Source organism: Podarcis bocagei, assembly GCF_964188305.1.
Source record: "Podarcis bocagei genome assembly, chromosome: 5".
In the NCBI taxonomy this organism is placed as follows: Eukaryota; Metazoa; Chordata; class Lepidosauria; order Squamata; family Lacertidae; genus Podarcis; species Podarcis bocagei.
This window is the reverse complement of record NC_138129.1, coordinates 101,187,665-101,213,561: the sequence shown is the minus strand read 5'-3', so window position 1 is coordinate 101,213,561 and position 25,897 is coordinate 101,187,665. Positions and strand designations below refer to the sequence as shown.

The 25,897-nt window shown below is 45.7% G+C and overlaps 1 protein-coding gene across 1 annotated transcript; it reads right to left on the bottom strand.

Annotated features, from left to right (window-relative positions):
- Positions 1-4,487: 4,487 nt before the first annotated feature.
- TSEN15 (tRNA splicing endonuclease subunit 15) lies at positions 4,488-23,961 on the bottom strand. Its single transcript, XM_081193356.1, has 4 exons — positions 23,816-23,961; positions 18,792-18,873; positions 13,570-13,705; positions 4,488-4,790 (listed from the first exon to the last, which is right to left on the bottom strand). The coding sequence occupies exons 1-4, from the start codon at positions 23,915-23,917 to the stop codon at positions 4,583-4,585; spliced, it is 528 nt and encodes a 175-aa protein (XP_081049482.1). The 5' UTR covers positions 23,918-23,961; the 3' UTR covers positions 4,488-4,582.
- Positions 23,962-25,897: the final 1,936 nt, after the last annotated feature.

The window sequence follows — 25,897 nt, the reverse complement described above, 5'->3', positions numbered from 1 at the left end:
GTCACTCGGGGACCAGCAATGGAGGAAAGGGAACACAGCTACCATGTAGCGGAGATCCTCGATTCCAGGTGGAAGGGAGATCAAGTAGAGTATTTGGTAATGTGGGAAGGGGAACCGGAGTCGGAAAACACCTGGGTTAGGGCAGAGGATGTCAATGACGAGGTTTTAATAGAAACTTTTCATCAGAGGTTCCCACGTAAACCTCAGCCTGTGGCGAGGTTCCGGAGGGAATACTTTGCCACCACCGACGAAGAAGAGGAGTTGGAGGGGTTTACAGATTCCGAGGAGGAGGAGGATTCGGCGAGCCGGAACGGCGACCGATGGAGGGAAATGTTCGAGACGTCTGAAGATGAAGAGGATTCTTTTCGGGGTTTTACCTCCTCACCGCCCAGAGGAGAGGGAACAGGAGGGGGTGAAGGGGGCCCTGGAGGGGAGGTGGATGTCAGGGAACTGCCATCGGAGGAACAGGTGGGGAAAGGGCTCACGGAGGCTGGGAGGGACTCAACAGCTGAAGCAGGGACCAGCAGGGGGAGAGGCGGGTCTCTGGAGGAAAGTCTCACGGAGGCTGAGAGAGACTCAGCAGCTAAAGCAGGAACTAGCAGGGAGAGGGGTGGATCTCTGAGGGAAAGCGAGCAAGAGGGAGGGCTCAGGGACACGTCCAGCGAGAACAGTGGGGAAGTGTCTGAAGCTCCCATAGGGAGACCCATTCCTCGCCGGAAGCTGTCACGCCGCGAGTCCCGAAGACGTGTTTCCGTTAAGGAGCTTTTATGCTGGAGGCGCTTCCGAAAACAGCCACTGTCGGAATCTGCAAGCGACTAGAGCAGACATGTCTGAGGAGCTCTGTCACAGACAGAGGTTTGTGGAGTTGCACAAACTCTGAGGGACTACGATTTTACGCACAAGCAGCTCATCATCCCATCACACTTCCATAACCCTCTTTCTTGACCCCCTCGCATCTCCCTTTCCTGTGTTCCCATTTATCAAATCATGTTCAGCAATGCTTCACCTTCTCTCAGAATTTATTTTAAATTAAACATTTCAGCTATTATGTCTCCAATTTTACCCTTTGTTATCAAATATTTCGATATTTAAATTTGACATAATGTTATTCAAATTTCATCTTTGTTCTTATAGTTCAATTATTTTCGTATTTCTTTCAATTGGGTTACTAATGCCATGTTGTCTTTATATCCTGCATCATTCTAACATTCATACATTTTACAATACTTTTGTAAATAGTCCTTAATTTTTTTCCAGTCCTCTTCCACTGTCTCTTCTCCCAGGTCTCGGATTCTGCCAGTCATTTCTGCCAATTCCATGTAGTCTATCAGTTGCATCTGCCATTCTTCCAGAGCGGGCAAATCTTCTGTCTTCCAGTACTTTGCGATGAGTATTCTTGCTGCAGTTGTCGCATACATAAAGAAAGTTCTGTCCTTCTTTAGCACCCTCTGGCCAACAATGCCCAAAAGGAAGGCCTCTGGTTTCTTAGGGAAGGTATATTTAAATACCTTTTTTAGTTCATTATATATCATTTCCCAGAAAGCCTTAACCCTTGGGCACGTCCACCATAGGTGAAAGAATGTTCCTTCAGTTTCTTTACATTTCCAACACTTATTGTCTGGCAAATGATATATTTTTGCAAGCTTGACTGGGGTCATGTACCACCTGTAAATCATTTTCATAATATTTTCTTTCAGGGCATTACATGCCGTGAATTTCACACCGGTGGTCCATAACTGTTCCCAGTCAGCAAACAATGTTGTAGCCAATGTCACGCGCCCATTTCATCATAGCTGATTTAACCATCTCATCCTGTGTGTTCCATTTTAACAGCAAGTTATACATTCTTGAAAGTACCTTAGTTTTAGGTTCTAACAGTTCTGTTTCTAATTTCGATTTTTCCACTTGGAAGCCTGTTTTTTTGTCCTTATTAAAGACCTCCCTGATCTGACCATAGTGTAACCAATCTCGCACTTTATCCTTCAGTTTCTCAAAACTCTGCAATCTCCATGTATCTCCATCTTTTTCTATTATCTCCCAATATTTTGGCCAATTGGCCTCCATATTGAGTCTTTTCTGAGCCTTAGCTTCCATTGGTGACAACCACCTTGGGGTCTTACTTTCTAGTAAATCTTTATATCTTGTCCAGACATTAAACACTGCCTTCCTGACAATATGGTTCTTGAAAGCTTTGTGAGCTTTAACCTTGTCGTACCACAAATATGCATGCCAACCAAATACGTTATTAAACCCTTCCAAGTCCAAAATATCAGTGTTCTCTAGAAGTAACCAATCTTTCAACCAGCAGAGAGCTGCTGATTCATAATACAGTTTCATGTCTGGCAGGGCAAACCCCCCTCTTTCTTTAGCATCAGTTAGTATTTTAAATTTTATTCTGGGCTTTTTGCCCTGCCAGACAAACCTAGAAATATCTCTCTGCCACTTCCTAAAACATTCCATTTTGTCCACGATCTGCAAGGTCTGAAACAAAAACAACATTTTTGGCAATACATTCATCTTTATAGCAGCAATTCGACCCAACAAGGAAAGCTTCAATTTTGACCAAATTTCTAAATCTTTTTTAATTTCTAGCCAACATTTTTCATAGTTATCTTTAAATAGGTTCAGATTTTTAGCCGTCATATTAACCCCTAGATATTTCACCTTTTTAACCACATTTGTGAATTTGTGAATTTCCAATTGATCTTCCATAATTTTTTCCCATTGGGCCATGGTTATTGAATAGCTAAAATCCTGGGACCACCTCACCGTTGCCACTGTTACCGCCTCCTCCTTGACTGTCCAGTCAAGGAGGAGTCAATAAGTTTTGGAAAGAGTTTTTCTTTTAGAATTTACAAGATCAGATTCGAATCGGAAATTTCTGTTGAGAACCCCTTTTGTTTGTCAGATTTAAATTTTTCAAATAACTGATGGTATTGGAACCAGTCTGAGATGTGTTCTCTTATTTCCTCAAAGTTTTTAAATTTTATTTGGTTATCTTCTTTTTTAGAAGTGTTTTATATGTTGGCCAGCTTTCCTGAGTATTTTTCCGTTTTACTGCTACGGCTTCTATTGGAGAAGTCCACCACAGGACTTTAGGTTCCATCAGGTCTTTGTATTTTTCCCATACAGCAAAGAGTGATTTTCTTATTATTTGTTTGGGGGGGAAATTATGAATTTTCGCTTTTCCATATATCAGGTAGGCGTGCCATCCCCAATGGTTGTCAAAACCTTCCAGGTCCAGGAGGTCCTACTGCCTCCAACTATAGATTATTTTAAAAACTGGCAACACATCCTACTGTTAGCCACTTATTCAATGTGTAGCTGATGTTTTGTAGATAAAAGAAAGTGCCTCCAATAATAAACGAACTATTTCAGTCACTACTAAACCAAGAGGTGCTGTGGGGGTGAAAGTCCAAACTAAAGGGTCACCATTTGAACTATTGCAAGGGGGGAAAGGTGCAGGGTTGGTAGGAGATAAAAGCTGGGGAAATGTCCACTCAGCTCCACCACTTTGCAGCTGTTGAACAAACTAACAGGAAGCAGTACCATACATGCATGGATGTGCAACTTATAGGGCACTTCCAGACCGGGCTGTTTATTTAGCATTCTTGCTGATGTTTGCCTAAAACGTACAGAGAACATATGGTGATGTTTGTTTGTTGAGAATTTGTCCTGCTACTTGTACACTAAGCCTATATGACAGTGTCAGCTAGTGGCCATTACCCCATGTTTGTAGCCACTTTTCTCATCGGACTTCTTGTTAAAAACTTCAGGATAAAAAAAAAGCCAGGAAGTTCCTGCTCTAACTGTCTTACCTTATTCATTAAGTTAGCAGCCTTAAACAGCCACTTTCATTCAGTCTCCCTGAATGCAACATGGGGCTAACAATATGGACCTATGTTACAGGGTTGTTGTAAAAACAACAACATTGAGATAATGCATAAAGTGCTTTGAGCGCATAAAAACCTCTACATAAACAAGTGCTAAACTCACCTTCAGTTCACTGGACTGGACCATGTCTTCCAAAGTTTTGGCAGTAGCAACAGTCTGCAGTGAAGTCATCTTTTTCCAGCTGCAGCACATTTCAACCCAAAGGGTGGGCGGGAGTGTGCGTCGCCTTCTTATGAGCATGAACTATAGCAAACTTTGCGGAGGATTGCTTCACTCAGCAAGGGACCTACAATCAAGCAATTTAATATAGCAGGTGCTGTGAATACTTTAATAGGGACACGCACAAAGGAATTTGCTAGAGAAAGTCAATGATTTATAAAACTAAGTACTCTTAGGTGCCTTTGGGACAATGACTGAATCAGGAACAAAGGGTGGGAAATGGTTTTGTTACCCAAAAAAATGTATTTTCAAGTAGTCTACTAGCTTGAACTTTCTGATGAGGAGAGGACAGATTCTTGAATTGGTCCATGGCACCTTTGATGTTCCCATTTATTACAATTCTCAGACCTTATTAAGGATTTTCAAAGCAGATGTTCAGCTCCCAATTGCACCTTTTAATTCACATACACAGTTCCAGATTGGTTTAGAGATTTGATGTAGTCCAGAGCTAACACAGTAGTCTATTTTCCTATCGTCTCATAAACCTCTTTCTTTTCTTCCTCCGCTGCTTATCATCCATGTATTCAGTATCGTCAGGAGGGTCTGGGGTTACAAAACCATGTGTCAGTTTATAGTAGACTATTGTGGAGTCTGATTCAACTATGGCCAGTGTGATAGAGAGCGGAGAATCAGGTTCATCCTTCAGAGTATATGATCTCTTCATGATCTGTCTCAACCTGAAAGAAAGAAAAATTCTGCTTACTTTGTTTAAAATTGTTTGTTTTAAATTTCACAGTCAATCTACAAACAGATCAAGTTAATAATAGTTCTTCTTTAAGTATCTAAAAAAGAACTCCCAGTAAATCAAATATCATCGGAGTAAATCTTGCATGCTTCTGCTATCAAAGAAACCCAACAGTGCCTGCCAGCCTTTTTGACAAATCTATCAAAAGGATTGCCACCTATTTTCTTTTCTTTTTTGTGATGGGGCTCCCATGCCTCTAAAAGATGGATGACTGATAGCGGTGCAACAAAAGCAGCTTTCCCCGTCACCGTGGGAATAGCTAGGGAGGGGTATAAATAAAAAATTGTTATTATTATTATTACACTGGAGCCCTGCCAGAGGAAAAAGTTTTCAATGCTAACATGCCACAAATCTAAAGTTATTAGGTGGGGCTACTGTGCACTAAAGGGCCCACGCAGCTTCCCTTTGGTATACAGTGGTGCCTCGCAAGACGAAATTAATTCGTTCCGCAAGTCTCTTCGTCTTGCGGTTTTTTCGTCTTGCGATGCACGGTTTCCCATAGGAATGCATTGAAAATCAATTAATGCGTTCCTAGGGAAACCGCCTTCAGACCAGGTCCGGGGACAGTCTGTCCCCGGACCTCTTCTGAAGGCTGGGGGGGGGGGGGACAAGGGCTTTTCTTCCCACCCCCAGCATTTTAAAAAACCCTGGGACAGCGGAGGACTTCTCCGCTGTCCGGGGCGATCTTAAAATGCTGGCGGGCGGCATTTTAAAATCGCCCCGGACAGCGGAGGACTTCTCCACTGTCCGGGGCGATTTAAAAGCCCCTGGGAAGGCAGGCAGGGGGGACAAAGACTTTCGCCCCCTGCCCGCCTTCAGAAGGTGTTCCCGCCCCCCGCCCCACTTCGGAACAGCTTTCCGAAGTGGGGCGGCTGGGCCAGGTGTCCCCGCCCCCCCCCACTTCGGAACAGCTTTCCGAAGTGGGGCGGCTGGGCCAGGTGTCCCCGCGCCCCCTACCCACTTCGGAACACCGTTCCGAAGTGGGGCGGATGGGGCAGCTGTTCCCGCCCCCCCTCCCCCCTTCGGAACACCGTTCCGAAGTGGGGCGGATGGGGCAGCTGTTCCCGCCCCCCCTCCCCACTTCGGAACAGCTTTCCGAAGTGGGGCGGATGGGGCAGCTGTTCCCGCCCCCCCGCCCCCCTTCGGAACAGCGCTCCAAAGTGGGGCGGATGGGGCAGCTGTTCCCGCCCCCCCTCCCCCCTTCGGAACAGCGCTCCAAAGTGGGGCGGATGGGGCAGCTGTTCCCGCCCCCCCTCCCCCCTTCGGAACAGCGCTCCAAAGTGGGGCGGATGGGGCAGCTGTTCCCGCCCCCCTCCCCCCTTCGGAACAGCGCTCCGAAGTGGGGCGGATGGGGCAGCTGTTCCCGCCCCCCTCCCCCCTTCGGAACAGTGTTCCGAAGTGGGGCGGATGGGGCAGCTGTTCCCGCCCCCCCTCCCCACTTCGGAACAGCTTTCCGAAGTGGGGCGGATGGGGCAGCTGTTCCCGCCCCACTCCCCCCTTCGGAACAGCGTTCCGAAGTGGGGCGGATGGGGCAGCTGTTCCCGCCCCCCCTCCCCCCTTCGGAACAGCGCTCCGAAGTGGGGCGGATGGGGCAGCTGTTCCCGCCCCCCCTCCCCCCTTCGGAACACCGTTCCGAAGTGGGGCGGATGGGGCAGCTGTTCCCGCCCCCCCTCCCCACTTCGGAACAGCTTTCCGAAGTGGGGCGGATGGGGCAGCTGTTCCCGTCCCCCCTCCCCCCTTCGGAACAGCGCTCCGAAGTGGGGCGGATGGGGCAGCTGTTCCCGCCCCCCCGCCCCCCTTCGGAACAGCGCTCCGAAGTGGGGCGGATGGGGCAGCTGTTCCCGCCCCCCCTCCCCCCTTCGGAACAGCGCTCCGAAGTGGGGCGGATGGGGCAGCTGTTCCCGCCCCCCTCCCCCCTTCGGAACAGCGCTCCGAAGTGGGGCGGATGGGGCAGCTGTTCCCGCCCCCCCTCCCCCCTTCGGAACAGCGTTCCGAAGTGGGGCGGATGGGGCAGCTGTTCCCGCCCCCCCTCCCCACTTCGGAACAGCTTTCCGAAGTGGGGCGGATGGGGCAGCTGTTCCCGCCCCCCTCCCCCCTTCGGAACAGCGTTCCGAAGTGGGGCGGATGGGGCAGCTGTTCCCGCCCCCCCCTCCCCCCTTCGGAACAGCGCTCCGAAGTGGGGCGGATGGGGCAGCTGTTCCCGCCCCCCTCCCCCCTTCGGAACAGCGTTTTAAAATGCTGGGGGTCAGCAGCGAACGCTCCCGACCCCCAGCATTTTAAAATCTCCCCGGGACAGGGGGAGATTTTAAAATGCTGGGGGTCGGCAGCGCTTCGCTCCCGACCCCCAGCATTTTAAGATCTCCCCGGGACACGGGGAGATTTTAAAATGCTGGGGGTCGGCAGCGAACGCTTCGCTCCCGACCCCCAGCATTTTAAGATCGCCGGGGCAGGCGGGGGGAAGGCAGGGGGGGAGCAAAGACTTTTGCCCCCCGCCGGCCTTCAGAAGAGGTCCTCTTCTGAAGGCTGGCTGTGGCGAAAGTCTTTGCTCCCGACCGCCAGCATTTCCCTATGGGCTTTCGTCTTGCGATGCAAGCCCATAGGGAAATTCGTCTTGCGAAGCGCCTCCAAAACAGAAAACCCTTTCGTCTTGCGGGTTTTCCGTCTTGCGAGGCATTCGTCTTGCGGGGTACCACTGTAATTGTGGTGGCAATGGCCACTGGCCTAGATAAGATTCCAGAGTTATGGAATACGATTAGCTTAATAATAATAGAATATAAGGTTGAACAGATAGCAGCCATGATTTCAGAACCATCGTCATATAAGAAAGTTAGGTAAATTACACAACATGAACGTATCTGTATAATTAAAATATTTCAGATTCACTCAAACCCCACCCCACCCGTTACTCTAAAGCAGAGTTTACCAAACTTGGGTCTCTGGCTTATTACATCCTGGCACAGTGTAGAATATGGTTCCCTGCGCCGTTTGCAGGTGTTCCCTCTGTTGCAGGTTTTTCTCCTCTGTTCATTATCACCTTCCCATGAGGACTCCTGGCAGCTGAAGAGCCTGCCATTTTGCAGAACGCAGCACCCTTCCAAAGGGTGGGCAGGCAGCGGCTGAGCGTTACTTCTCTCCTGCGATGACTGCCAATTGGCCTTCATAATGGAAATCGCCCGCTAGCTGAGGCAGCTGCACACTATGAAGTCAAAGGGCAGCAGTTGGTATGCTGATGCCAAGCAAGGGTCAACACAGAGGTGGGGGGCAGGGGGATTTCTCAGCCTCCCCTCCTCTTCTCTAAGCGTTTAGGGATTGTGAAAGCCGTTTTTGTTGAATTCCAGAGAGGAATACAAATGAGAAAGTAGAAGCTTCTTTGAAGAAGGGCTGCGGCCCAGTGGCAGAGCAAATGCTTTGCATGTACAAAGTCCCAGAGTCAGCTCAGGAGACGGCTCAGACTCCCTGCAGGCTGCCTCTCCACCAGCCCCTGACACAAAATTCCCAGACACAAAAGCCACCTGTCTCTACCGTGTTATGAAGACTAAATTTAAAAACTCTGCTCCTTCTGCATTCCAGAGCAGCAGTACTCAAGGCACAGAGTGAAGGCAAAAAACAGAAAGATACCAAGTTCTAGAGGTCATATCCTTGGTAACTGGATTTTCCTAATTGACACCAGCTCAAAAATGCCATGAGTTGGCATCAAAGATGCAATGGCTACTTCATCTGACATACAACCATGTGTGCCCACTCTGCGCTGGATATGATTTAGAGAATAAATCTCTGGAAATAAGGAAGTCAGCACTTCCACTGCCTCAAGGCAGCATTGTTGGGGCCAACATACGGAATTCCTGATAAGCTGTACTTCTACAGAAGTTATTTGTTATAGAAACAGGGAAGGAACTCTTACTGAAGCTCTTCATCTCCAATTACACTGAAGGCATTGTATAGCACATCTGTCATGAACGGGGATGGGGATAAGATATATCTCAGATTGACAGAATAACACACAAATTTGGCAGAAGCATTTTCTACTTCAAAAGCACTGCGGGACAAAATATAGAAATACCAGTGGGTGAGGCGCAGATGGAAACAGTGACTCTTTCCATAGAACTCACACTGACCCTTTTCAACCCCTTTACTCCTGAAATTCTTAAGGTCAGCACCAGCTAGCCCTGAAGTATACAGTGACTAGCACAATCCCAAACGAAACAAAATTGCTGCAATTTACTAAAAAAATATAATACTACAATATTACTACAATAATCAATCATTTACAGGACATGTCAACCGGGAAGTCCCACTGATTTCAATAGGACTTACTTCCTAGCATGTGTGTGTTTCAGCCCTAAATTCTGATTTAATTGCTGAGGCTGGGCACCAACATAAGAGAAAGCCCCAAATAAGAAGTGTGCAAAGTAAAATGATGGCTTTTGGCAAAAAAACCCAGCCCCTTAAGGAAGGTTAAAGACTGCATTCGTTAAGAGCCAGAGATAGTCTGAAATGCTCAAATTACTAGTATGAGTATTTCAAAGCTTCCTCCTGATGGCTACTGGGGAGCTGGAGTAATGAGCTCATTAATTTAAGCATTGCCAAAACAAGATGTCAGTGTTACTGTAACTTTTATTTCCTCTCTGCTGAAAAAGTATTTGAAATTAGACACGTTTTGAATGTTAACCATTCAGGCAGGCCATGTGTGGCAATTATGAGGCTTTGGTTCACTTTTGAACACAGAGGCTGAGGATTCAGCACAAGCTGAAAAACACTAGAGCAAAATCTCCCATTACTAGGTGTGATCTGCAAATCTCCAGCCCAGGAGATGCTTACAAAAAAGTCTTCCTGTGGGTGCTTTCAGAATGCCCAATCATTCTTATTGTCATGTTCCTCAGTCTCCCAGTTTGAGTGCCCACTGAAAGATTTCTAATTTCCTTCTGTATTTTGTAGGTTATGACAAGAGTTTGACCCAGGATAGCTGGTTTGTTATCATGGCTTGTCCTGTCTCTGAAGCACAAAGAATTGCCACGAAGATCACCATTGTAGGTGCAGAACACAGCATTGAAACTGAGCAGGCAGATACAAAATATTGCCCATGTAAGCTACAGAAGCTAAATTAACACACGTATTACAGTGGTGCCTCGCAAGACGAAATTAATCCGTTCCGCGAGTCTCTTCATCTTGCAGTTAAAGATGATCAGTCATCTTTGAGAACTCCTGGAGAACAGGCGAAGTCCCGGCAGACTGGAGGAGGGCAAATGTTGTCCCTATTTTCAAAAAGGGGGAAAGAGAGGACCCAAATAATTACCGCCCAGTCAGTCTGACATCAATACCAGGGAAGATTCTGGAGCAGATCATTAAGCAAACAGTCTGTGAGCACCTAGAAAGGAATGCTGTGATTACCAATAGTCAGCATGGATTTCTGAAAAATAAGTCATGTCAGACTAACCTGATCTCGTTTTTTGACAGAATTACAAGCCTGGTAGATGAAGGGAACGCAGTGGATGTAGCCTACCTTGATTTCAGCAAGGCATTTGACAAGGTGCCCCATGATATTCTTGTAAAGAAGCTGGTAAAATGCGGTCTTGACTCTGCTACCACTCAGTGGATTTGTAACTGGCTGACTGACCGAACCCAAAGGGTGCTCATCAATGGTTCCTCTTCATCCTGGAGAAGAGTGACTAGTGGGGTGCCACAGGGTTCTGTCTTGGGCCCGGTCTTATTCAACATCTTTATCAACGACTTGGATGATGGACTCAAGGGCATCCTGATCAAATTTGCAGATGACACCAAACTGGGAGGAGTGGCTAACACCCCAGAGGACAGGATCACACTTCAAAACGACCTTGACAAATTAGAGAACTGGGCAAAAACAAACAAGATGTATTTTAACAGGGAGAAATGTAAAGTATTGCACTGGGGGGGGGGGGGGGAAATGAGAGACACAAATACAAGATGGGGGACACCTGGCTTGAGAGCAGTACATGTGAAAAGGATCTAGGAGTCTTGGTTGACCACAAACTTGACATGAGCCAACAGTGTGACGTGGCAGCTAAAAAAGCCAATGCAATTCTGGGATGCATCAATAGGAGTATAGCATCTAGATCAAGGGAAGTAATAGTGCCACTGTATTCTGCTCTGGTCAGACCACACCTGGAGAACTGTGTCCAGTTCTGGGCACCACTGTTCAAGAAGGACACTGACAAACTGGAACGTGTCCAGAGGAGGGCAACCAAAATGGTCAAAGGCCTGGAAACGATGCCTTATGAGGAACGGCTAAGGGAGCTGGGCATGTTTAGCCTGGAGAAGAGGAGGTTAAGGGGTGATATGATAGCCATGTTCAAATATATAAAAGGATGTCACATAGAGGAGGGAGAAAGGTTGTTTTCTGCTGCTCCAGAGAAGCGGACACGGAGCAATGGATCCAAACTACAAGAAAGAAGATTCCACCTAAACATTAGGAAGAACTTCCTGACAGTAAGAGCTGTTTGACAGTGGAATTTGCTGCCAAGGAGTGTGGTGGAGTCTCCTTCTTTGGAGGTCTTTAAGCAGAGGCTTGACAACCATATGTCAGGAGTGCTCTGATTGTGTTTCCTGCTTGACAGGGGGTTGGACTCGATGGCCCTTGTGGTCTCTTCCAACTCTATGATTCTATGATTCTATGATGGACTGTGCCGAACTAGCGAAAATGACTGGGAAAATCAGAGATCAAAAGGACAATAAATTTAATAAAGAGTGGGGGAATTTTTAAAGTTATTTCAAAGAACACTGTAAACAATTGAAAACATTGGCAGGATTTTGACAACACTTGCAATGAAGCGAGAACTATGATAAAAATTGAGTTTCAAGAAAATACGGAGAATACGATACGATGCAGTTTGAAAAAGATTATCTGGGGAAACCATGGAGGGCTAGAGGGAAGTTCCAGGATTCCGAGAATCCTATTTGTAAAACGATTTTGATTTATGTATGATGATAAATGTTAAAAGTGAAAATGAATTTTAAAATGTCAAAAAAGAAGGAATATGTAGACCTAGCCCTGTGTCCTCATTGCCATCATGTGCAACAGCATCTTCCAGCTGATGTGTGATTGGCTCAGTCCAAAGACTCACATGATTCAATGTTTGGGGAGGATTCAAATGCTTCCCTGCATTATGAAGCAATACAGTCCCATGCAAGTTATTCAAAATAGTGAGTCATTGGCTCCTCATGAATCCAAATTTTAAGCAAGATGACAAACCCTGGTTTGAGGAATGAAGAAAGCCAAGTTGGACTTGCCACAAAATTAGCACTGCGGAGCACTGATGTTCCAGATTCTGACCAGTCAACCATGGATATTCCATTCCAGGATATTCCATTTCCAGGATATTCCATTCCATTCTGTTCCACCACCACCCCACCAAGACAGTCAGTATTCTGTGTCCATTATGTATGCTGGCCCTCACCGAGCTGCTTTTGGATTTCCACCCCCCACCCCAAACAACTTTGTGTTCTTTACAAATACTAGGCTTCTTCAAGACTGCTGGTATCGCCCACTTCTGCACAGCCGAGACTGTTTGGGTTGCATAAGGATCTACACATGGCAAACTAATTCACTGTTAGTATTTATGATGGTGTGCACAACTGCAGCCACATAGGAGAACTGGGCATAAGTTCTTAAGTGGAGTCATTTGGCAGCTGAGAATGAAACAGACAGAGCAGGCTTGAGAGAAATCACACATTCAATGTTTGCCCTATTAGAAAGACTGGTTGCCAAGTGGACCTTCAATCAATGTAATTCATTCACCCTTTGCCATCCCAAGAATGTCATCTTTTAGCGGAATGCCAAAGACAGAGCAAACAGCATCACCACCACACAAATTTATAGAAACTCTACATGAATGAAAAGCTTAATGATATAGTCAAAGATGCATTGGTGATATTGTAACTCCAGTAACTAAAAACATGTTTCAACAGATTTGTGGGTGCCTACCAACACATAAGAAACCAGGATTTGGTATTCTTTTCCCATGTCACTGACAAAAGCCAACAGTGATCTGGAAACCATCTGATCCTGGGGTACAAGAAGGACATTTTCTAAACTGTGCAAGTCCACAATTCTGCCACTGTATTATACAGATACAGTGGTACCTCGGGTTAAGTACTTAATACGTTCTGGAGGCCCATTCTTAACCTGAAACTGTTCTTAACCTGAAGTACCATTTTAGTGAATGGGGCCTCCTGCTGCCGCTACACCGCCAGAGCACAATTTCTGTTCTCATCCTGAAGCAAAGTTCTTAACCTGAAGCACTATTTCTGGGTTAGCGGAGTCTGTAACCTGAAGCGTATGTAACCTGAAGCGTATGTAACCTGAAGTATTGGCCCTGGATCTAGAAATCAGCATCTGGAATTTTTAAATTTTTTATTAATGCCCACTTGAGACCCAGTCCTTTAAACCTCCCAGGAAGGCGGGAGATGAGATTTACATTTATATCTGAAATGTGCTCAGAAACAAGCTAGCAGCTGGTGAAGATTTTTTCTGCAAGTTGTGTTCCATTGAGTGAGTCCTGCTTGTTATATTCTGAACCAGCCAAAGTTTTAAAACAGTCTTCAAAGGCAGCTTCTATGGTTTCACCAGGCTTTGCCAAGCCAAACTGCAGCAGCAAAACAGCCTTGAGCATTGCCAACCTATGTTTGGTTTGGCTAAAATAAACTCAAAACCAAACCCTCTGTGGATCCTTGCTCACCTCTCATGGCTAATTGACACGTGGACAGGAGTTGGCACCACCACTTGAAAACCATCCGTTTCTCTCTCTCGTCCACAGAGACACACAAGCTGGAATTCCGCAAGGCCAATGTAGGACACCTCATGCCAGTTCCTAGCTGAAGGAACAGCAGCAAAATGAGAATGAACTAAATAAAAAATAGCATTCAGTTTGGTTCACTGGATTTCTTAAACACCTTTTTCTAAAGGAAGACTCAAGGCGTCTTGCAGTAAGAGACAAGAGAGTCTGAAACAAACCACAGAACAAGTGACACCCCTAGAGTATATTTAGATACTGTATTAGATTTCTCTCTTCCTTCAAGAGTTCTTGGGGAAGAACACAGACCAGGGTCAGGGCATCTACTCTGCATGCAGAAGGTCTCAGCTTGAGTCCCCAGTACCTCCAGCTATGGCTGGCAATGACTCGCTGCCTGAAACCACAGGGTTGCTGCCAGTCGGAGCAGACAATCCTGAGCTAGATGGACCAGGGATCTGACAGGCACCGTCCTATGTTCCCATCCTTATTTACTCTCACAATCATCTTCTGAGAGAGAGCCATGAAGCTCATTTAGTGACCTTGGGTAAGTCGTTCAAGTAGGGATGTGTGTCAGGTTCACTTTGGTCCAGTTCCAGTAATTTATCCACACCACCACAATGGCCATGATTGTGCAGATGGTTGCACGAGAGAGGGATCTTGCGTGTACCCAGGACACATAGTGCTAGTCATATTTGATGTGAAGTTACAAGGGGTGGGTGGGAGGTGGAGACTCACCTGGGTGACTATCAGCTGTCTAACTGATCTATTTTCTCTAACAGCTTGCAAGGGGGAATCATCAGTGTGCGACTACTGCTGTATGTTTTAATGAAACCAACAAGAATCCTATGAAGATGTGAATCTAACTGTATCAAGCTCATGTGTGACACCACCTCCGCCTGATGCGGAGAGGACAGTCACTACAGGGATGTTGGGCTCTGTGGGGCTGGGCACTGATATGCAGAGTCGAGGGGAGAGAGACTTTGCACTGGCCACCAGGCAATGGCTTTTTACCCAAGAGGAGGCGTGTAGTGGTGATAGGGGATTCCCTACTGAGGGGAACAGAAGCAGTGATCTGTGGGCCTGACAAGATGTCTCGGGAAGTGTGCTGTCTCCCCGGGGCTAAGATCCAAGATGTAACTGAACGACTGCAAGGAATCATAAAACCCACTGACAAATACCCCTTCCTCTTGGTTCATGTGGGAACCAATGACACTGCAAGCAATAGCCTCCAGAAGATCAAAAGAGACTACGAGGCTCTCGGCAGGAAATTGAAGCAACTAAATGCACAAATTGTCATCTCGTCTGTCCTCCCAGTTGAACGACGTGGCCCAGGGAGAGAGGGGAAAATAGTGGAAGTGAACAGCTGGCTTCGCAGATGGTGTAAACAGGAACGGTTTGGATTCTTAGATCACGGACTGCAGTTTCTTGAAGATGGACTTCTGGCAAGTGATGGGCTGCACCTCACAACGGTTGGGAGGAATGTTTTTGCCAAAAATCTCAGAAACCTCATCAGGAGGGCTTTAAACTGACTAATGTGGGGGAGGGAGACAGTGCTCCTGAAGGTAGGAGTCTATCAATTAATGAAGATGATCATCCAAATGTCATAGACCAAATGGAGCAAACAGCACGCGGACCTAGTGGTGGGAGGAAAAAATCCTTAAATAAGAGACATGGGGGAATGATTAATGGACTTCAATGTCTGTACACTAATGCGCAAAGCATGGGAAATAAACAAGATGAGCTTGAGCTCTTGGTACAGCAAACTAAATATGACATAATAGGCATCACTGAAACCTGGTGGGATAAGTCCTACGATTGGAATGTAATAATGGGGGGATACAATCTATTTCAGAGAAACAGACCAGACAAGAAAGGAGGAGGAGTGGCGTTATATGTCAGGGATGTGTATACCTGTGAAGAGATCCAAGATTTAGAACCTCAAAGCCAATGTGAGAGCATTTGGGTCAAAATTAAGGGAGAGAAGAATAACAGAGACCTCATTGTGGGAGCTTACTATAGATCCCCAAGCCAAACGGAGGACATAGATGATGCCTTCCTGGAACAGATGGCCAAGCATGCAAAAGGAAGGGAGATAGTAGTAATGGGGGACTTCAATTACCCGGATATTTGTTGGACGTCAAACTCAGCCAAGAGCATAAGGTCAAACAGATTCCTCACTGGCCTTGCAGACAACTTCATTGTCCAGAAAGTGGGAGAAGCAACAAGAGGAACAGCCATTTTAGATCTGGTCCTAACCAATGTTGATGACCTGGTTAGTGGGGTAGAAGTGGAAGGATCATTAGGCGCGAGTGATCATGCTCTTCTGAAGTTTACTATACAGCGGAAAGGAGCAGCCAAGCATACTAGGACTCAATTTCTTGACTTTAAGAAAGCCGACTTCATAAAACTTAGGGAAGTGCTGGGTGAGATCCCATGAACAGTAATACTAAAAGGAAAGGGAGTTCATGATGGCTGGGAGTTTGTTAAGAGGGAGATAGTAAAAGCACAACGTCAGGCAATACCAATGAGACGGAAACATGGAAGGTGCCTAAAGAAGCCAGGGTGGCTATCTAAAGAACTTTTAACTGAATTAAGATTAAAAAAGGATGTGTACAAAAAATGGAAAAGGGGGGAAACCACCAAAGAGGAATTCAAACAAATAGCCAGCACGTGTAGACACAAAGTCAGAAAAGCTAAAGCACAGAATGAACTCAGGCTTGCTAGAGAGGTTAAAAGCAACAAAAAAGGCTTTTATGGGTATGTTCGTAGCAAAAGGAAGAACAAAGAAACAGTGGGGTCACTCAGAGGAGAAGATGGTGAAATGCAAACAGGGGACACAGAAAGGGCTGAACTCCTCAATGCCTTCTTTGCCTCAGTCTTCTCTGATAAAGAAAACAATGCCCGACCTGAAGAATTTGGAGCAAATGATTCAGCAAAGGAAACACAGCCCAGAATAACTAAGGAGACAGTACAAGAATATTTGGCTAGTTTAGATGTATTCAAGTCTCCAGGGCCAGATGAACTGCATCCAAGAGTATTAAAAGAACTGGCAGATGTGATCTCAGAACCACTGGCAGTCATCTTCGAGAAATCCTGGAGAACAGGCGAAGTCCCGGCAGACTGGAGGAGGGCAAATGTTGTCCCTATTTTCAAAAAGGGGAAAAGAGAGGACCCAAATAATTACCGCCCAGTCAGTCTGACATCAATAGCAGGGAAGATTCTGGAGCAGATCATTAAGCAAACAGTCTGTGAGCACCTAGAAAGGAATGCTGTGATCACCAATAGTCAGCATGGATTTCTGAAAAATAAGTCATGTCAGACTAACCTGATCTCATTTTTTGACAGAATTACAAGCCTGGTAGATGAAGGGAACTCAGTGGATATAGCCTACCTTGATTTCAGTAAAGCATTTGACAAGGTGCCCCATGATATTCTTGTAAAGAAGCTGGTAAAATGCGGTCTTGACTCTGCTACCACTCAGTGGATTTGTAACTGGCTGACTGACCGAACCCAAAGGGTGCTCATCAATGGTTCCTCTTCATCCTGGAGAAGAGTGACTAGTGGGGTGCCACAGGGTTCTGTCTTGGGCCCGGTCTTATTTAACATCTTTATCAACGACTTGGATGATGGACTCAAGGGCATCCTGATCAAATTTGCAGATGACACCAAACTGGGAGGGGTGGCTAACACCCCAGAGGACAGGATCACACTTCAAAACGACCTTGACAGATTAGAGAACTGGGCAAAAACAAACAAAATGAATTTTAACAGGGAGAAATGTAAAGTATTGCACTTGGGCAAAAAAAATGAGAGGCACAAATACAAGATGGGTGACACCTGGCTTGAGAGCAGTACATGTGAAAAGGATCTAGGAGTCTTGGTTGACCACAAACTTGACATGAGCCAACAGTGTGACGCGGCAGCTAAAAAAGCCAATGCAATTCTGGGCTGCATCAATAGGAGTATAGCATCTAGATCAAGGGAAGTAATAGTGCCACTGTATTCTGCTCTGGTCAGACCACACCTGGAGTACTGTGTCCAGTTCTGGGCACCACAATTCAAGAAGGACACTGACAAACTGGAACGTGTCCAGAGGAGGGCAACCAAAATGGTCAAAGGCCTGGAAACAATGCCTTATGAGGAACGGCTAAGGGAGCTGGGCATGTTTAGCCTGGAGAAGAGGAGGTTAAGGGGTGATATGATAGCCATGTTCAAATATATAAAAGGATGTCACATAGAGGAGGGAGAAAGGTTGTTTTCTGCTGCTCCAGAGAAGCGGACACGGAGCAATGGATCCAAACTACAAGAAAGAAGATTCCACCTAAACATTAGGAAGAACTTCCTGACAGTAAGAGCTGTTTGACAGTGGAATTTGCTGCCAAGGAGTGTGGTGGAGTCTCCTACTTTGGAGGTCTTTAAGCAGAGGCTTGACAACCATATGTCAGGAGTGCTCTGATGGTGTTTCCTGCTTGGCAGGGGGTTGGACTCGATGGCCCTTGTGGTCTCTTCCAACTCTATGATTCTATGATTCTATGATTCTATGATTCCACCTGCCTTGCCCCATCTTCCAGCCCTAGGAGCCTTTCCCAGACCATGAATAGCAGAAACAGCTGGCAAGCGAGAAGATGAGTTCAGGGATTTTCTTTTTAAATAATTTTGTAAGTTGTATGTCTTTTGTTTCTCAGTTTGATCCATTTACATGTGGTATTTTATGCATTGTGACTTGCTGCTGTTTTTATTGATTATATTTAGTTATTATTTATTGTAATTGTTAAGAGTGAATTTCTGTTTATTAGTTGCTGACATTTCATTTTACTGTGCACTATTATATTCTGAGGGATTATTAAATATTACTTTATTTTATATAAGTTGTTTATTTGAAAGTTTTGTTTTTATTATCACTTGTGCACAGTAATATAGAAAGGCTGTATACAAATCAAAAGTGAAATTAATTGAAAATGAAACATCCAATGCATGGAGGTTAGGTGGGTTCAAGATGGGACACTTCAGAAGTGCAGATAGGCTCAAGTGATGTCTGCAAAAGTCCAAGGTATTCTAAGAGTACACCAAGGGCATTATTGGCACCCTTTTTAAACCAAATGATATGCCTTAGCAGCTTGGGTTTTTTATTCCACAGTCTGCCTTTGAAGCTGCCTCCATTAACTTACCTTCTAAGAGGTCTAAGTAAACTAAGAAAGCAGCATGCACACAACTGCTCTCAGCCACATCCAACGACAGCATCCCTGTGAGCTGAAAGACACAATAGTAAGCAATAGATGTAAAAGCTACTGCAATGCAACAAAATTCAAGCAGTTTTATCCACAATATTTTGAAAGTGTTTTCCCATCAACTCTAGAGATGTTTGGAAGAAACCCCCCCCCCAAAAAAAAGCACAGCACACACAGTTTTTTTCAGGCCTGTTAATGGATTTACTGCTAGATAGTCTGTTAAAAGACTTGCAGGTCATGTTTTGAAAATGCCAATAAAACTGTCTTCCAAAAGGTGCAGTTTAGTGTTTTGGAAGGGGAGAGGCATGATTTAGCAATGCTGATTGTTCATAAAACAGGGCCAGTTCTGTCCTAGGCCTCCTGGGCAGGGACTGCTTTAAATCTGTGTTTTGGCAAGCCCCTGACACAGGAAGGGGGCAGCAAGCAGCTGTATCTGAAACTGAACTTGGAATATCCATTGCTATAACTGCTATTTATAAATAACTGCCACAGCGATGTATTTACTTGCTGCATTTATATCTCATCTTTCTGCCAAGGAGCTTGAGGCAGCAAATGTGGTTCTTCCTCCCCTCTATGTTAACCTCACAATAACCCTGTGAGGTAGGTTAGGCTGAGAGATGGGGACAGTCACCTGGCATTCCTCATGTCTTACTAGGGATGTGAATCTGGATTTCCCAGGGTCTAGCAAAGCACACGGGTTCAGCTGGAGCCAGAAGGTACTTTTCTGTTGACTAGCCAGGGCCAGAAGGTGAGGCTCCTGGTACTTTTGCCAGGGCTGGCTAATACAGAGCAGGGGTGGGGTTTCTGTGGCACCTGCGTACGATCTTGGACTTCAACTCCTTTGAGCCTCAGCCAGCAACGTCAGGGCTGATGGGAGTTGTGGGGGGCCACAGGCTCCTTGTCCCTGATGCAGCGCCTTCCTGCTGCCTGCCAGTTACAGAGGACAATGTTGCACAACCCTGTTTGTCCAATTAGGAACCGGCTTCCACACATGAGGTTCCCTGTTTAAGCGCTGGGCACCCGACACACACAGCTAATGCTGTGCAAATGTAAAATCGCAGCACTGCTAGGGACATGCTGCAAGCTTCACCTGCACCTGGCACAGTATGATCATATTATAATGCCTTGATCACTATAGAGAGCTTGATTCCTTCTTCATAACAAAAAAGCAAAATATCTGAGTTGTAAAGTTTGCACTTTATAAGCTTGAACAAGCTAATACTTTCCTAAACCTCTGATGGCTTGTGTTACACAACCATCAAAATAAGCTCTCTTTTAATATGCCAAACTCCTAAGAGGGTTATTTCAGTAAAAATCACATCAGATCATGGAGCTGTGCATTCTGATGAGGGGGGAGGAGATTGTTGACCCAGCTCAGGCAGAGAACTATTGCAGAGGGCCCTGTAAAACTTCTTACACTTGAATAGAAAGTTAAGTGTATTAAAAGTTATTTCTCTTACAAATATTTGAGCTGAACATGAAGCTTTCTGATTCTTTACAGACTCTTTGTGCTCCAATCCTGAATATTGCTATCATACTTAAAGACGCACTGAATGAAATCAGAAGGGTTTTATAAGAAGAGTTAGAGCCTGAATCTAAGAAGGCATTTGCAAGACGAGACTCAGATTAGTTAAGAACATGAAAAGAGCTCTTCGGGGTCAGACCAAAGCCCTATCTTATTCAACATCCTGTTTCCCAACCAGACGCCTGTAAGAAGCCCAGAAGCAGGAGATGAGCACAGCAGCCCTTTCCTGCTGTTGTTCCCCAGTAACTGGTGGTACTCAATGGTGTACCTTCTCTGAGACTCTGAGGTTTTATACAGCTACTATAGAAATTTCTCTAATTCTCATTTACAGCCACTCAATCTGGTGGCCATCTCTACATCTTGTGGTAGCAAATTCCATATTAAGTAAGTATGAACTATGTGAAGAAGTACCCGTATTTTTCGCTCTATAACACGCACCAGACCACAACACGCACGTAGTTTTTAGAGGAGGAAAACAAGAAAAAAAATATTCTAAACGAAACAGTGGATGTATGATTTTTGTGGTTCATGCTGTGGCCACAGACATGTGATCTGACAGTGAGTTTGGAGTAGCTCAATGCAAAAATCCTGAAGATCCATGTGGATCCATGCTTTGTAACCACGTTTTTGCACCACTGTGGCCCCAGTCAACAGTGGGTGCATGATTTTTTTGGTGCAAGATGTAGCCATGGACATGCTATGTGATCTGATGATGAATTTGGGGTGACCCAGTGCAAAAATCCTGAGGATCCATGTGGATCCGTGCTTTGTAACCACGTTTTAAGTTGGGAGGGAAGGAAAAGCACTCAAGGGACAAGGAGCTCGCATGGGGTGTGCGGAGAAGGATGCTGCTAATAATGCAGAAGAGGGGTTTAAGGGGAGAAGAAGCACGTGTGGGGTGGGTGGAGAAGTATGCTGCTAATAATGAAGAAGTGGAGGGGTATAAGGGGAGAAGGCTCCTCTCCTCTCCCGCTTTGCTCCTTTAAAGCAAGCAGGCTCCGCTTTTCTCCCTCCTCCCCGCTCATCCCCGCCTTAGCGAGCTGAAAAACTTTGCTGCTATTTAGCGAGCTGAGTGGGGAGGAGATAGGGACAGAGAGCCTGCTTGCTTTAAAGGAGCCAACTGGACAGGAGCCGCTTACACTCGTATAAGCGGCTCCTCTCCTCTCCCGCTTTGCTCCTTTAAAGCAAGCAGGCTCTCTGTCCCTCTCTCCTCCCCACTCAGCGGCTCTTCTCCCTCTTTGCTGTTTCAAAGCGAGCCTCGGAGGAGGGAAGGAAGGGGAATCATGGATCCTCTGCTCACGACTGCAGCAGATCCCCCCTCCCCCGCCACCCATAGGCACTCGCTCCATAACACGCACAGACATTTCCCCTTACTTTCTAGGAGGAAAAAAGTGAGTGTTATGGTGCAAAAAATATGGTACTTCCTTTCATCTGTCCTAGATTTCCCACCTTCTTTGGATGGCTTTGGGTCGCAGTATGATAAAAACATTTCTCTATCCCCTTTCTTGACATCACACACCTCTATCATGTCCCATCCTACTTATCTTCTTTCTAAACTAAAAAATGGTTTTAAATGCCTCAGCCATAAACACACTATATTCCTTTTAGCAGGACACTACTCCTCTTGGCTTGTCACCTGCAGTATGCAAATACTGTTGCCCTTTCTTACAGGATTGCTGTTAGCGAATGTGGAATATTTGGAACATTCTTAGATTCTTGAGTTCAGTATAGCTGCTATTTCATCTCTAGTCCAGGGATGAACCTGCACCAGGGGCATGGCAGAATTTGAGGTCAGCCAGTCAAGGGTGCAAAGCTACTTAAGTCCAGTAAACTTGGCTGTTTGAGAGGCTTCTCTATAAAACTACAGTTCTCTAGTTCAGGGTTTCCCAAACTTGAGTCTCCAGCTGTTTTTGAACTACAGCCCCCTTCATCCCTAGCTAGCAGGAACAGTCGTCAGGGATGATGGGAATTGTAGTCCAAAACAGCTGGAGATCCAAGCTTGGGAAACCCTGCTCTATTGCTTATTCATCCTGAACTTTTTTTGTTCATTTTTTTTTGTTGATTTTATTTTGCTGCTCCACATGTCCAAATTGCTCTTTATCCCTTCATGTAATACCTAAGAAGCTATTGCACACATATATTTTATTTTTACTCATTGATATGTGGCACACTTCCCTTTGGATTCTTTTCCTTGTGTGTCACGTGCAACTAAACTGCAAGTCTGTACCATCTCTCTCTTAATTCATGTACGGCACCTGGCATGGCAATAAGCACTGCATAACAGCACCTGTGACAAGTGCCTACATAATGCTGTGCCAACTTTATTGTCCTTTGCTCTTCCCTGGAACAGGTGTATAGCCCTTAACACACAACCATTCATTCATCAGTGGATGCAGTTTCACACGGCAAAGGATAGTATAGTAAGATCATAACCAGCAGAAAGCAATGGCCAGAGACACTCTCCCTCCAACTTCCATTAACAAGCTGTTCTATTATCAACTGCAAGTGGGGAAGGGAATGATTTCCGCTTTGTTTGCTCCAGGTTGAAAAACACTTAAAGCTAGCACTGCACTTTGCACATAGCCAGAGGTGCCACTGACAATACCCCCCCCTTTCCTTTTTTCTTGTGTCTATTTACACTGTAAGCCTGGAGGCAGGGTTCTGCTGTTTTTTATTCTAATTGCTTATTTAAAGGCATTTATACACCACTCTTCATAATATTTATTCCTCACTGGGGCAGGGTGGGTGAGGGAAATGTTTTTACATTACATTGTGCAGTGTGTAACATGTATTAAAAGCAAAATTTATACACTACAGGGCACTAAGCCAATGGGGCAAATAATAATAATAATAATAATAATAATAATAATAATAATAATAATAATAATTAATACCACCCTTATTTATACAAGTACCTACTGAGAAGATCCATTAAAAGGCAACCATTCCAGAAGGAATTATTGTGAAAAGAAGATTGGGGGGGGGGGGGAGCCAAATTTTGTCCTCTCAGGGTGCTGCTATATTACCAAAGTCCATTCCTGACTCCAGGATGGGGACAATGTTTTCATAACTTTCTTCTTCTTGTTTGTTTTTCTTGCGTATTTTATGGTTTTTTTAATCTTGCATTTTTATGTTATGAGCCACCCAGAGATCTACGGATGGAGGGCGGGATGCCCGCTTAATCTTGTCAATAACCAATCAGGATAGTGATTTATAAGGAAGAAATAACTGCCTTCCTTACGTCTCAGCGCCACAGCCAGCGCCAGCCCAGCCCCCCCCCCCGCGCCCGCCTCCCGGCCGGACCGGCTTCTGCCCGGGGGGGGGATAGAAACGCCAGACGGAAAGGGGCGCTGTTTCCCCGGAGCCCCGCGCGCCTGGCTCCCCCTTCGGCGCAGGGCAGGGCGGGAGCGAGCGCGGGCCGTTCCCCGGCTATACCGACCGCAGGGTGATCCTCCCGCCGGCTCCCGCGGAGCGTCCTCGCCGCCTCCTCCGGACGGGACCTCGGGCCGCCCCCCGCGCCGCTTTCCGCCGCGCCCGCCATGGCCTCTGGCGCGCCACGCGGCTTCGCTCCGCGCGGTGTCTCGGCGCTCAGGGTCCCCCGCGGAACACGCGGCCCGGCGCTAAGGTTCCCCCTCCCGACGCCGCGGCTCCGTCGCCCGAAGGTTTCCTGCCAGGCGCCGCCTGAATAGATCCTAACTGAAACTGAGTTTCAAAGGAGGGGTTTTTGCGGGGGGGGGGGGTTAATCCTTTTATGAGGGAGGAGAAGGGTAGTCATTTAGCGGGAGAAAATTAAATTTTGCCAATTTTTTCAGCGAGTGGTCTCAAAATATGTTTTGAGTGTGAAGAATCAAAATCTACTATTATTTTTGTGAGTGGACAACATTTAGCTTTGTAAATCTACATTTGATGAAGAAGCACATAAACTACTTTTGAAAAACCTTTTTTTAAAAATTTTACATTCTGAAAATGTAAATAATAATAAATACTAATAAGAATGACAATATATAATATAACTGGAAGTACTTGGCAAATCATTTTTAACGATTTCTATGCATTTTTACCATACTTTAACTTAACAAGCAAAGCTTAATTATATTAATTTAACCAAAATTTCTTTTGAATTCTCAGGTCACATTACAGCTTTTTAGCTCCCCACATTTGGGGAATTTGAAAGTTGAAAACTTTCCCCCAGCAGGGAAGCAGAAGCAGCCCCCCCCCCCCATCCAGCATCATTTCTTAACTAATACTTATTTCTCCCTAAGGTTTCTGTAAAATGGTGAGCTGCCAGTTTAGGATTGCCAGCTAACCAGACAAGCAGCCCTTTGATCTGCCCAGCTCGGCCGGTGATATTTTTGATGGTGTGTCCAATGAGGTAAAGCCATGCTTCTCACTGGGGTTGTGCTGCGTCTTCCTTGCTAAGCATGCTCACTCTGCAGAGATCCTTGCATGCGGCATGCAGTTGTGGTCTACGCGTCAGGGCACGAATCCAATGCAAGGAAAAGGAAAATGGAACAAGATTATCTCCCAAGTTTGGCCCCTCCAAAACCAACACACAGGGAAGCATCGTGCAAGGAAAAAGCAGCAGCTCTCCCCAAACCGCGCTGGCAGGGCCGGCTCTGCCGCAAGGCCAGAGAGGCAGTGGCCTCAGGTGCTGATTGGGGGTTTCATGGAAAGGAGGCAAGCGGCTTGCTTTTTAGTTTATTGTTGTAGGGAGAGGTGCTTGTGGGCTAGTCTGCCTCAGATGCCAAAGCAAGTTGGGCATTCTTTCGAACTATTCCGAGTGGGGCGGGGGGGGGGGTCCTCGAGGTACTTGAGCAAAATGTCTAAGTCATGAGTGGCCTTTTGAACTAACTCAAAACATTCTGAAGGCATACTTTGAAATACAGTTTGGTAGACAAGCTTCTCAGCAATAGCACAGTTTCTGCTAGTATTGTTTTGGAGTGATAAGTCTAATACCAATGTGAGAAGCCGGTGTATTTGATTTTTACAAACATAAAACAGCAGCACTTAAAACATCTGTAGCTTCACCAGTCCCCCATCCCAAATCTGTGCTATGCCTAAAAAAAAATAACTGACAGATTATACGCTTAACTCTTTAACAGATTATATACACTTAATATACTTACCGTAACCGTTAGGTTGAGACCTAGTGGGCTGCAGCCTGATCTAAGGTGGCTCACAACAGAAGCAATACCACCACGCAAATATATGGTAAAATATTCAGAAACAGGTCTCCAAATGCATGCTTGGGTTAAAAGTGTGTTGCGGGTCTGAAATGGTTGAAGATACCTGCTCTAACATCAATGCCTCATTGCTGTATGTTCTGCCTCTTGAGTATACAATTCACATACATTTTCTCAGCAGCTTGTTTAAATGGGTCATTATAATTCTTGTGCCCATGTTGCAAAGTGTCTTCCTTAATTCTGTCCTCTTCATCCTGGAGAAGAGTGACTAGTGGGGTGCCACAGGGTTCTGTCTTGGGCCCGGTCTTATTTAACATCTTTATCAACGACTTGGATGA